Below are 13,182 nucleotides of genomic sequence, written 5' to 3' on the forward strand. Positions count from 1 at the left end.
TCACAGTTTCTGCCCATAATTTTATTTTGCCATTTATAACACAAATTTATAAAATTTAAGTGTAAATTAATTTTCTCCGAAAAAAGAAAAGAATACACATTGATATTTCAGGCCTTTTTGGCCACTAGATGACTTCTTTCAATTAAACTCTTCACTGAAAGTGGAGATAATTAACTGTATCGGATATATTTATATTCAGCGTTTGCTGAGCTTTTTTGTTTTACTTGTGATTTAGGAACTTACAGAAATATTAAGTAGTATTTTAATATGAACCTTTTATAACATTTTCTAAAAGGAAACTCATTATGAATATGAAGTTCATCAACATGCATGGATCTGCCCAAAGCGAAGTGAATACAATACAGTCAATAGTTCTGTTGTACTAATAGTAATAGCTCGAACTTTGGAGCTGAATGTCGGGCGTAGTATTACCGATAGTAACTTAACAGTACAGTCCTTTTAATTTAAGTTTTAGTAATCTGTTTTAGCCTATGCTTCATGGATAATGTTTATCTAGTCGTATCATTTTATCATATAATTAATTTATTGTTCACTTTGTTTAGGCACGAACTTGCCGCTTTGCTGTGACTTGTGATTCGGTAAGATACTTAGGTGGGAAAGTACATCGAGAAAAGTATTTTGAGTTAAGAAATATTTTAAATTTAAATTAAATATCAAGCTTTTTTAAGTCTCAAACTAAAAAACATTGAGCACAAAGGCTGTAGATATAGGTTTAAATTTTTAAGATTTTTGATAGAGCTAACGTCTTAATGGTTTATCAAAAAATAAAAGTGATACTGAGTTGCTCAAAGAAAGAGATTGATAAAGAAAATGGCCCGTATTTACTGGACAGTTAGTTCTTGTGGCCAGCGACTGTTGGAAACAATTAAGAAGAAATGTCATCTAATAAAGTATACAATATGTTCCCTGTTTTACAACAGCTTTTTAGATATCTATTATATTGGAGACATATGCATGGAACCTTTGATATGGTTTGTGGATCATTTTACAAAAGCTCTAGGTCCAGTAAGTATTACATATATATATATATATTATCTAAATTTATTGTTTTTAGGGTTTATTTATACAAATTAATAACAAATCACTAGCTAGTTTTCTCCTGGTTTACAGTGGACAGTTCGTCTAAGAAATATAGGGTCCAGGGAAGGACTATATTAAAAACATTGATTTCAGTACAACAAGGGATCTGTTGGTCCATCTAGGCTGTCCCATCCACTAAACTAACTTAATAAAATAAAACTCTCAAAGCTAGTCCTTATCATTCAGATAATTATCAAGTCTTCCTTTAAACTCCATTAAATTAACTGCTTCCACTATGTCTGAAGGTAATTCACTCCCAAGACCAATCACTCTGTTAGTGTTAGAAAAGTAAAGCTTGTTTAACTGAAGATGACTCCTACCCAGCCAAAATTGATATTTGTGTCCCGTAGACCTATCATTCTCACCCTTAAATATGAAAAAAGATGCATCGACACTATCAGTTCTTTTAACCACTTTAAACACCTCGATCTGAACCCAACTGAATTTTTCTTTGAAGTTTACAAGATTATCCAGGAGATCACCAGAATAAAGGCCTCTGAAGGTAATAGAATACAGATTTAAAATTTTAAAAATATAGGCTAGATTCCAGGTAGTACAGATTTATTTTTCTGACAGTGTTTGGCATATATAATGAGTGAAATTTAGTATTAGTTTAAGTCAGCTCTAAACGGGAGCTTAAGAGGGAATTATTGATTTCCTTAACAATCAAGGATGGATATAAATATTTACTTTTCTCAAGAATTGATGTTCAAGTAGAGCTTTGAAGGACCAAACGGTACCCTTTCACCATGTTTTTTTCTTTAGTAATAAATGTAAAACTTGCAGCTTAAAATTGGATTTTAATGTGTTGATTCTTTATAAAATGAACTGTAGAGTAAAAGTTATAGATGTTTGCTGAAACATCTATTTAACTTGTGTTGACACTGTTGTGTTATCTTATGTTAAACAATGTAAGTTTTTCCTATTTCTTGATAATGTTTTATATATATATGAATATAAAATATACCTTCAAAATATGGATCATACATTTTGTTATTGTTTAACACCGTAGATGTTATTATTTTGATATTGTTTAACACAGTAGATGTTATTATTTTAGATATTGTTTAACACAGTAGATGTTATTATTTTAGTTATTGTTTAACACAGTAGATGTTATTATTTTAGATATTGTTTAACACTGTAGATGTTATTATTTTAGCTATTGTTTAACACTGTAGATGTTATTATTTTAGATATTGTTTAACACTGTAGATGTTATTATTTTAGATATTGTTTAACACAGTAGATGTTATTATTTTAGTTATTGTTTAACACAGTAGATGTTATTATTTTTAGTTATTATTTAACACAGTAGATGTTATTATTTTAGTTATTGTTTAACAATAGATGTTGTTATTTTAGTTATTGTTTAACACGGTAGATATTATTATTTTATTTATTGTTTAACACAGTAGATGTTATTATTTAGATATTGTTTAACACAGTAGATGTTATTATTTTAGTTATTGTTTAACACAGTAGATGTTATTATTTTATTTATTGTTTAACACAGTAGATGTTATTATTTTAGTTATTGTGTAACACAGTAGATGTTATTATTTTAGATATTTGTTTCTGGAGTCATCTTTCTTACATTGTCTGTTGTTGCTATTGCCTACATCATCGGTCTTCCTTACTGGATCAGTCATAGCATCACTGTTACCATAGTAGCAGTAACAATAGGCCACTGGCTTCTTGTGAACATTATCTTCCACTACTACATGGCATTCAAAACATCAGCAGGCTTTCCACCTGAGGTAACGTATTTTATGTTGTTTGTATCTGCTGGTAAAAAACTGGAACTTTACTGAGCTAGTGAAGACTTAGAATATACAGCAGAGACTGGTAGTTGGTCTAGCAATGGGTAACAACCGTGCATTAGCGAGTCTTGTGTGTAACGTTTGTAGCTGTGTTATGTGGCCTCTTAATTCAGAAACCTTCCAACAAATAAATCATTTAGATTCAAACTAGTATACATGTATCTAGTTTCGATTTTATAATATTTAATCCAAAACCAGGAATACGTACTATATTATCAAGCTTAAAAGAACATTATTTCACATGAGCCAGGATAGGTTCACATTCTAGATCGGAAAATGTACAGACTTTTATATTTTTGTTTGTCTAAAGGTTATAACTAGTTTAGAGTGATACGTTTTATCACGTGTTAAACGTACTTTACAGTGAGATGATTCGTCAAAGTTACGCTAAAGGTAGTGGGGAGTCCTGTTGAGTGACTGTGGGAAAGTGCGTGTATCCGTGGTCTTAATTAGGTTTAAATTATATATTCCATGTTACATTTGAAGTTAAAGAGAAGGTGCAAAGACAAATGAGTTTACTTTTTTTTCAGGGAATCTTAATTCAAGAAGCAGTGTCTATTTGTAAAAAGTGTATCGCTCCAAAACCTCCACGCACCCATCATTGTAGTGTCTGTGACCATTGTATATTGAAGATGGATCATCATTGCCGTATCTTTTTTTAGATGAAGCATTAAAAAAAGGTTCTTCATTTGTGATTAACTTTGGTAACATTTTAAATATTTCCGTGTATGTGTGTGAAAAGTGTTGTTACATTTTCACTTATGATTAACTTTGGTAACATTTTAAATATTTCTGTGTGTGTGTGAAAAGTGTTGTTACATCTTCATTTATGATTAACTTTGGTAACATTTTAAATATTTCCGTGTATGTGTGAAAAGTGTTGTTACATCTTCATTTATGATTAACTTTGGTAACATTTTAAATATTTCCGTGTATGTGTGAAAAGTGTTGTTACATCTTCACTTATGATTAACTTTGGTAACGTTTTAAATATTTCCATGTGTGTGTATGTGTGTGAAAAGTGTTGTTACATCTTCACTTATGATTAACTTTGGTAACATTTTAAATATTTCCGTGTATGTGTGAAAAGTGTTGTTACATTTTCACTTATGATTAACTTTGGTAACGTTTTAAATATTTACATGTGTGTGTATGTGTGTGAAAAGTGTTGTTACATCTTCACTTATGATTAACTTTGGTAACATTTTAAATATTTCCATGTGTGTGTGTGAAAAGTGTTACATCTGATGCCTAAATAAAGATAAATTATAACCCTAAAATAAAGTTATTTAATCAAAACTGACGTACTGACATTCACTTCAATGTGTTGTAAAACCGATAACTGACAAGAAATACATAAATAACCGAATAAGGGATTATGGAAGTCATAAGAATTAAATTTGTATTAAAATAATGTTATGACTGATAAATGTCTAGTTTCACTCTGGCTCTTTCTAACACACACACAAAAAAATGCTTCAAAACCTGAACTTAGCTTAAATGGTGATAGTTCCTTTCTAGAGAGACTGCTTTAATATTAGGTTTTGTCTTATCAATTAATTACAAACAAAACAAAAATGTAAAATTGAACTGACAGAAATATTTTAGAGAAAATAACGAATGTAAAACTAGTTTAAGAAAAGGATTACATAAATTAATTCTTGTAGAATGAATAACCTTAGCTTAGACTGGATATCCATTATAATATTACCAACTTAAAAATAAAATTGTTTAAACAAACTAAGTTTTGAGGCCAAAGAGTGATACTTTTAAAATAGTTTTTCATTAAAAAACTTCAACACTAAATAAATTAATGAATGGTTCAAGGCAATTTTTGAATAATAATCTTTACAATGGGGCTTATTTCTATCATCTTATTGATTTGTGTTATCTTAAAGTGCTTACTGGACTTTGAAACTTTTCATTCCAAATGAACCGGTTTTACACAGACTTTTCTGTTGAACGATATATATAATTGCATTATTTCAACGGTTCCAAACAAAGTGTGCTTCAGAGTGAGTTAATATTTCATCCTTGAATCTAACTTCAGCTTGGTTGAATAATTGTATCGGCCACTTCAATCACCGATATTTTTTTCTGTTTTGTGTCTACATGTGGCTTGGAGTGATATTTTTGATGTTCTTCGGTTGGTCAATTGCTTGGGACCACTTTTTTGAAGAAGGAAAAGAGCAGGTAGGAATTAGTTTTAAATAGATATTGATAAACCACAGAAACTTGACAAATTGATCTGTCTAATTACATTGTATAACCCTAATAATATCTAATTCAATTAGGCATTAAACAATCTTAAAATATTATCGTTGTTTTGTTTTCCAGCGACACCATCTTACTTGGAGAGTTGCTTTATTTCCCTTTTTTCTTTTTCATAACTATTAATTCAGTAATATTAATTGTGATAATTAAGAGCATAAGAAATCATATTAACTACTTGAAAAAAAACAGAAGTTAACATTTAGATTTTTTTGTAATTGCTTTGTTAGGAGTTTGTGACGAGAAACAATGGTGAAAATAAAAACGTGTTTACTAAGAGTTTCTAAATATCACTAGAGGAAATGGACAATGTTAGGTTTTGTAAAATGGTTTTAATTTTACATTTTTACTTTAATATTAATTGGTAAGCCTACTTTGAGTAAGATAATTAAAACACATAAATTACTTTGGGAAATTAAGAGTATATTCAGTTGAAATGAGAACTGTGAATTATTAAATATTAGAAGGCTTTCTTTAATGAACAGTTAAGCTTGTGTATTTATACATGTATGGAGACTGGAAAGCCTCCTGTTTTGGGTAAAAGAAATGTCATCTTATGAACACGTTGGATTGTCAGTTAAAACAGGTAATAAAATCAGTAAACCTTCCTCTCCTCATTGGGCCATCGTAACAAAAACACAAAATGCCAGTTCCTTTGTGTTAATTTCACAATTTTAACTACAGCTAAACCTGAAACTACATTTGTAATAGAATTAACCTTATTAAATAAAAAACACATTTAACAATTCACACTCATTTCAATTGTTTGTTATGCAATTTTATATAGGCATTCCCTTTTCTTCTAGATCACTAAACGAGGAATCTATATAGCCTCTAAACGTCTATTAATCATGTTCTTTTTTATTGTTCTCCATTTTAAACAAGTTTAGTTTCATCCAAATAAGCAAATTTATATGCTTACTAATATTTTGTGGGGGGTATTTCAGCAAACAAATAATTTTGATACAAGTTTTTATATGAAGTATAGTAATTTTTTAAAGTATAACATTTCATAACCTGTTCTAATTGTAGATAAACAGTGCTACTGGTTTCATGAACAGATCAACAGGAGAAAATAATACACAGAAGTCTCTCTTATCATCCCTCTATCATTTCTGTATCATCTATGCATCATTGTTGTGTATTGGTGTTTTCTTTACACTGGGTGCACTAATTATGTGGCACGCTCGTCTTATCACTCGTGGAGAGAGTAGCATCGAAGCTCATATCAACAAAAAAGAAACTGCCAGATTGAAAGCAGTGGGACAAGTAAGTTTTAGTTATAGGGTTTTACATACAGTGAATTTAAAAGTAAGGCATTATTGTAAATAATGTATAAAAAAAATGATTTAAATACATTTATGACTCGTACCACTTTCATGATAGTCATAGCGTACTAGGCTCACAAACCTAAAAAAGCAAAAGTTTTGTGGATGGTGACAAAAAAAATAACTTAAAATATTATTTGTTTTAATAAAAAATGTTGTGTGTTGAGCAAAAGAGCTTATCATGTAATCAAACTTAAAACTATTTCTCAATGATAATGAAAAATACAGAGAAATATGTGTTTCCGTTTATTGGATAAAAGTTGTTTTTTTCAAGTTGGTGTATATGATGTAATAAAAATGAAATATGGAAGTTATTTTTAAAATAACTGGTAAATTCAACACACAATGAAAGCTATTGTATATAACATGTTAAAGATTTCTTTTGTTTTCCACCAGAGGTAAAATAGAAAGGAGAATCTGTGATGTAGAGGCCTAATGCATTCTTTGATTAGCCGTACACACACCTGCGAACTGCAGTTTCCCCTATTCAAGGCTCGTCAGCACAGTTAGGCCTCTGTTAGAAAAGAAATCTTTTAACGTATATATATATATGCAGACATTAAACAGTTGGTCTACTGTTTAATATCAAATAATGAATTTCATAACATTATTCATCTTCCTAAATTAATTTAGGTTACTATAAAGTGAAGTAAAATAGATTTAAAACCCTGTAGACTGAAGAAAGTGTTCTTTCACTTATTGTCTGTGTTTATTTGTTTTTACATAAATTTGCATATATGGAATATAAGTTAATATATTTAGTATTTCCTAAAATACTGGCAAGTGTATTCTGTTGCGTTTAATGAACTTAACCTCCATTTACATTATAAATACATAAACAAATGAAAGTATTATATTTCCACACTGTTGCGTTTAATGGACTTAACCTCCATTTACATTATAAATACATGTTCGTGATAAAATGATAGTGTTGTTTTAAAAAAACTTGACAAAATTTTTCCATTAGAAGCTTCAATACTTTATTGAAACCTAAAGAAAAATGACTTTGGGTGGTTAGCTGGTGTTTTCCGTATTAGACTTAATTACTGATTACTTTATGTGTAGTGAGAAAATGAAGATTTATGATATTTTCAATATGATTTTGTATTGTATTTAAATCCAGATGTCGATAGGGCCGAAAGGATTAGTTAATGGCTCGTCAACAATGATGATCTATTAAATATCCTGATTGATCATTAGGTAAAGAACTGATAATGTAAAAAAGTTGTATATATTTAATTATAGAGAAAACGTTTGACATCAATCATGTTAAAACTTTATCTCTTATATTGTACTTGTTGATGTAGTAAACCACCAGCAGGTGGAGCTTCATGATGACTTTGTGTTTTAGATTTATAGAAACCCATACAACTTTGGGCCCAAAAGAAATTGGAGATTATTTCTAGGCCTCGCACATGGCAGGTTAGTAGTTTGTGTGGATAAATAGAGTCTGGATTCTAATTTTATTAAAAATAATGTACATACAGATACCACGATTATTTCAATATATCTTTAGACAAATGATTTAGTCTGCTTGATGAGTAATGTTTTAAATGAAGTATGTCAGACTGTAAGAATTGTGAAAGTACAAAGCAAATTTGGTAAGTACGTGAGTAGAAAGAGCACTTGGGAGTCCTTAAGTTTAACAAAAGGGGCAGTTTTACACATATAAATGTGTGTTCATGTTTCGCAGTAACTTGGATGTTTTATCTGTAGTGGTCGGCAGGAAGTATCTAAACTCAGAAACCAACTTAAATGTCATAGTTTGAAGATAATTTACAAAGGAAAAAGAACTGTGCCACTGTTAACTACAAAGACATTAAAAAGTGATCCAGCTCCAGTAGGTCTGTACCAAACTAAAGTTGAATTAGCAGGAATACTTAATTTCAAAGTATCTAAGCCAGATACCAATTTCATTAATTTTTTTTTATAAAACCTTGGTAAGATTCAGAGGTAAACATTAGTGTACTTAAAACAACTTTAACGTTAAATTAAATATGAAGAGTTCACCTTCAAGTCTATAAAACTGATCTGTTTCAGTGACACAGTTACTATAACAATCTGGACTTTTATAAGTTTTAGAAAATAGTTCATGGTTAATTTTTTCCATAATATACTACAGAAGATTACTATTTCTCTGTAATAATTCTTCCTTTCGTTTTTAAAACGGTGTTACAATATTTCTTCTCTTGTCATGCTCTAGATCGTGGAGACACGTACTCCTGCCGTCAGCCCACTTGCCAGAAGGGGATGGGCTACACTGGGGATCTGTAAATCACCTTTTGAGTGAGGGAAAAGACAACAGATGACCCGATCAGTTCTTTTACAAAAGTTCTAGTCACATATTCATCAACTGCTTTGAAAGTTAATATTTAAATATATGTTAGAAAGTGTGCTCACAGATTGTGAGATACTTGAGGGAAGGAAAGCATTCCTTGAGACCGAGTGATATAAATTTTCAGTGTACAAAGGGAAAGGAGCGGTTTAACAGGGAAACGGAGCAGTTTCTCGTGACTTGGTTTAACTTGAAACGGCCACAATCAATAATGTAGGTGATTAAAAAAAACTTCACTTTAACATCAATTAATTATAGTGTTAATGCAAGCTTTTTTTTCTTATAGTGATTGTTTTCATTTGGTAAAGACCAGTGTACAGCATGCATTTCAGTAAAGAATAAATAGTATTAATTGGATAGTTGGTACTTTCAAATTACATATGCACACACATGTAAATCTGAAAGTGAAACACTACAGACAAACAAACTTGCTACAATTTAAAACACCGCCATTAGAACGTCTCCACAAGATGTTGAGCCATTTTGAACACATCTTGCCTGGTAGGTGCAACTGGAAAGAGTTATCAGGTTTTATCAGTTGTACACTGTTAACAGCTTACTGAAGTTTGTTTTCTAACGTAACGGTGATTGGCTCTTTACTGTTGTAAACAAATTTACTCTTATATGTATGGAAACACAGTCAAGTAAAAAATCACTTTTAGAAAAATTTTATTTCACCTTTTAAATACAACAAAGTCAGAGTGTGTAAGTTCATTATAGTTAATCGCCATTCACCACAACAACAATGGGTGACTACCACATTACAGCCTATTTACAAAACAGTCATTGATTTGAGATCGTTTGAGTGAACATAATTAAGATCGGCATCTATCTAAAACAGATTCAGAAGCACAGTGCTTCTACACTAGAGCTGTAAGACTTTCTACACCAAAAATTCACATTTGATGTTTAAAGTTGTAACGTGATGAAAGCACGATATGAAACCGATTAGTTAAAAACAAAACTTGTCACTTCAATCAATCTCTTGTGCCGTGTGTGTGTGTGTGTCGGACATTTGGTTAAATGTTTTCTGTAATGCCAGAAACACTACTGTACGATCAAAAACTTCCCGATCCATCTAGTCCTCACGACTTGTCAAAACAACTGCGGTTTGCTTCAGTATTTATGAATCTCAACAATAATGAAAAAATGTGTATCATGATACAGATGAGGTGATAATTTTAAATACTGTTTCCAAGCCTGTTCCGAGAGATGTGCTCGTGAGTTATAACTCAATCTGCAAGTGTGTAGCAATAATAAGCACCAAATACACATTAATCAAGTGTAAAACACTTCACCAGCTTCTATAAATGCATATAATGTCTACACCTCAACCGTAAGATATTTAATAACGTGGTAATCTGCGTAAACCACTACCGTAGTAGCAACAATCAACTTACCACTACATTTTAACAAGTTATTTAATGGATTATGCATGGAGAACAAGACCGAGACTTGCGTTGTCAGTACACTAAATAAAGTTATTAACTGAATGTTTTCTTCTGTGCCTTACTGAAAATTAAAAACACATTGTTGTTTGGTTTTTGTGCAAAGCTTCGCAACAAGCCATCTTCACCGTGTCTACCACAGAACTTTACTGCAAAGGTAAGCAATTGACTATCTGCGCCATGACTGATTTGGGGATCAAACCTCATATGTTAGTATTAGAAATGATACTTACCACTGAACCACCAGGGGGGGGGGGGCCCTCAGACTCTTAAAAGTACTAACGATTGTACTGTTAAGACTTGTGCCTGTTCTGCAGCCATGCCAAAAAATACTTATGCACTTTGTCCTTTATTCATATAAGCAATAATTAATAAAATAAATAATTACTTAACCTTTCCCATTCAGTGACAAACACTACTTCATATCACACAACTATTAAGTCCTGGCCAAGTTTGTATAGACATCAATTACTGTCAGGAAAACCTTAGTTTCATAAACATTTCTGTAGTTCTGAATGTTACCTGTATTACAGTTACAGCAAATAACTTCCAGAAATTGTCACACAGCCAAGAAACAAGTCAAAAGGATGCATTTTTAAAGCCATTACATGCAACACATAACTACGATAACTTGTGCCATTTGAAAGATCTCAACTAAGGGTGTACATATACTTGGTAGTTGGCACTAGTATATATCAACTTAATTTCAGTGGCCAGTAGTAAAGATTACAGGTTTTAAAGCTACGATATGTCATTAATCACCAGCAACTTATCATAGTGTTAATAATGACTAAATGTTTCTTACGGTATCACAGAAGACACTATCTTAAAACAAAATGATAAAAAATCTTTGTAAGAAATTAAAAATTATTACACTCTCTCTCTCTCTTTCTCAGTCTCAAACATTTCTTAAGTCAAGCAAGACGAAACCTTCCAAAGACAGCATTAGATGAAAGTCCCAGATGTTATTTCCGAGAAAATGTGACAGTTAATATAACCAGTACTTAAACTATTTGACAAGGAAAGAGAAAGCAAGAGTGATAAAGAGCAGTTTAAACTCAAGTTTACGTTCAATTTAGTAACACTTTATTTCCTTAACACCCTTGTTAGGTGAGATCATTCGATGTTGCTTAAACTCTTATTACCCTCCCTACAATCTAGAAGTTCCAAGTTAATATGTTAAAGTCTAATTATCTTAAACCTGAACAAAGAGTACAAGTTAAACTGGATTCACGATCAGTTCATCTTGTTTTCCTTCAAAATAATACAGAAAATGGTGAAATATCACGAATAAAAATATAAAACATGTCAATATCTACCATAAAAAGAACATTATGTTTTAAGTTCGTAAATACTTTTTTTTACATAAGAACTGTAAGAGAAATTATTAAAAGTTTGAGAAAATTCTACCATTTTCTACGAAAAGAAGTCAGTTAACAAAATCATGTAAAAATATTTGACTAACATAATGAGAAATGTTATAGCTATAAATTTTTTACAACATACTGTTACTGCCTGCCCTTTTAAAGTAGTTGTAAAACTAAATCCTAATATATATATTTTTGGTGAATTTTAATGATACACCTCTCTAAAGAAAAAAAACAAGCACAACTGAAAAACCAGGTGAGCAGAGGACAAAAGTAACAAACCCATTATTGTATTGTTAAGAATATTATTGTTTAGTAAACTTTATGTACAGTTGCGATTAATACAGTCAGGTAAAAATGTGAAAGTAGAAGATTGAGTAGAACCCAAAGAAATTAAAAGTTTTCTGAAAACAGGAATTTTCTGTGGAATAAATTCGATGCAATGAGTGAAATAAAAAAATGTACACGATGTTCTGAGGTTATTATACGGAATCGCATATCCATTAAAAATAACTATTTTCTACATCTCAAATACTACTTATTATAATAAAATCCTGTTTAGTTCTCAAACACTATCCAGTCACACTTAGAAACATACATAAAAGGTTCTTAAAACTTGACATCATTATCTAAAGAAATCAGTTCTAACACGTAATCTAGGGCTTGGAAACTCCGTCAATAATTGTCAATTTCTACGATTCTTTCCATTACTTTATATTATTATTCAACAAGTTAACTAGCAAGAAATTATTCAATAACTAAAGAAAATAAGAAAACAATCCAAACAGAAATAAGCTACTTTCAAGATGCCAATTTAAAAAAAAAAAAAAAGATTATTGAGATATTTATCACAAAACCAATTACATTTTGAAATAAATACAAGATTTTTTAACTTTACTAATAAAATCTTAGTTTATTTAAAAAAAAAAAATCAACGATGATGTACGAGTTAGCTCAAACCTCCTGTAGTTTTAGCAGTCAGTGAGAACAGAGCCATGATTGTGCAAAGTCTGCTTCTTCAGCATTCTACTAACTACAATATTCTACTTGTGGTTATTGCACAGATTGAAGTAGCAAGTTTAATATAACTGTAGTTATGTATGTTCTTTGAAGAAAGCAGGGTCTAGTTTTTAACATCAGACATGAAACATTCTATGACCCAAATCTTAAAAGTATCATTTAGACCAAAATGTAACGAACAACACATTACACCAGAATATAAGGAGGTGATTATTAAGTCATCACATTAACAAAGAAACTCCAGGGAAATTATTTGGAATTTTCAGGAAGAAATAAAAAAACACGCATCCACTTTTGAGAACCTAAGAGTGATTATGACTCCATATAACTTACAGAAAAACATAACAAGACTTAATTTTTAAATTGTGGCCTCTCTTTATCGTTAAAACAAAACAAAAAAACATTATAGCACAAACAAAATACTTTAAGACTGTTTTTAGTATAAAGACAGATAATCTGCTGGTCTTCAAGAGTGGCTTAAAAACTTAG

At 30.6% G+C, this 13,182-nt stretch overlaps 1 protein-coding gene across 2 annotated transcripts; it reads left to right on the forward strand.

Annotated features, from left to right (window-relative positions):
- Positions 1-141: 141 nt before the first annotated feature.
- On the forward strand, positions 142-9,632 carry LOC106462975 (probable palmitoyltransferase ZDHHC16). 2 transcript variants are annotated; one of them, XM_013922947.2, is made up of 7 exons: positions 142-1,026; positions 2,670-2,861; positions 3,455-3,572; positions 4,975-5,117; positions 6,228-6,464; positions 7,875-7,945; positions 8,727-9,632. In XM_013922947.2, exons 1-7 carry the CDS (start codon positions 832-834, stop codon positions 8,830-8,832), a joined length of 1,062 nt encoding a protein of 353 aa, XP_013778401.1. In that variant the 5' UTR covers positions 142-831; the 3' UTR covers positions 8,833-9,632. The 2 variants fall into 2 exon arrangements, with proteins under 2 accessions (XP_013778401.1, XP_022246084.1); XM_022390376.1 differs by lacking the exons at positions 7,875-7,945; positions 8,727-9,632 and adding an exon at positions 6,920-7,290.
- The last annotated feature ends 3,550 nt before the right edge of the window (positions 9,633-13,182 follow it).

Source organism: Limulus polyphemus, unplaced genomic scaffold (assembly GCF_000517525.1).
Source record: "Limulus polyphemus unplaced genomic scaffold, Limulus_polyphemus-2.1.2 Scaffold1292, whole genome shotgun sequence".
NCBI lineage: Eukaryota > Metazoa > Arthropoda > Merostomata > Xiphosura > Limulidae > Limulus > Limulus polyphemus.

Excerpts from the sequence above, each read along its gene's own strand:
- LOC106462975 (XM_013922947.2), top strand. The coding sequence starts at position 832 with ATGGCCCGTATTTACTGGACAGTTAGTTCTTGTGGCCAGCGACTGTTG. Across the intron at positions 1,027-2,669 it reads TTACAAAAGCTCTAGGTCCA|ATATTTGTTTCTGGAGTCAT; the intron begins GTAAGTATTACA and ends TTATTATTTTAG. Across the intron at positions 7,946-8,726 it reads CTAGGCCTCGCACATGGCAG|ATCGTGGAGACACGTACTCC; the intron begins GTTAGTAGTTTG and ends GTCATGCTCTAG.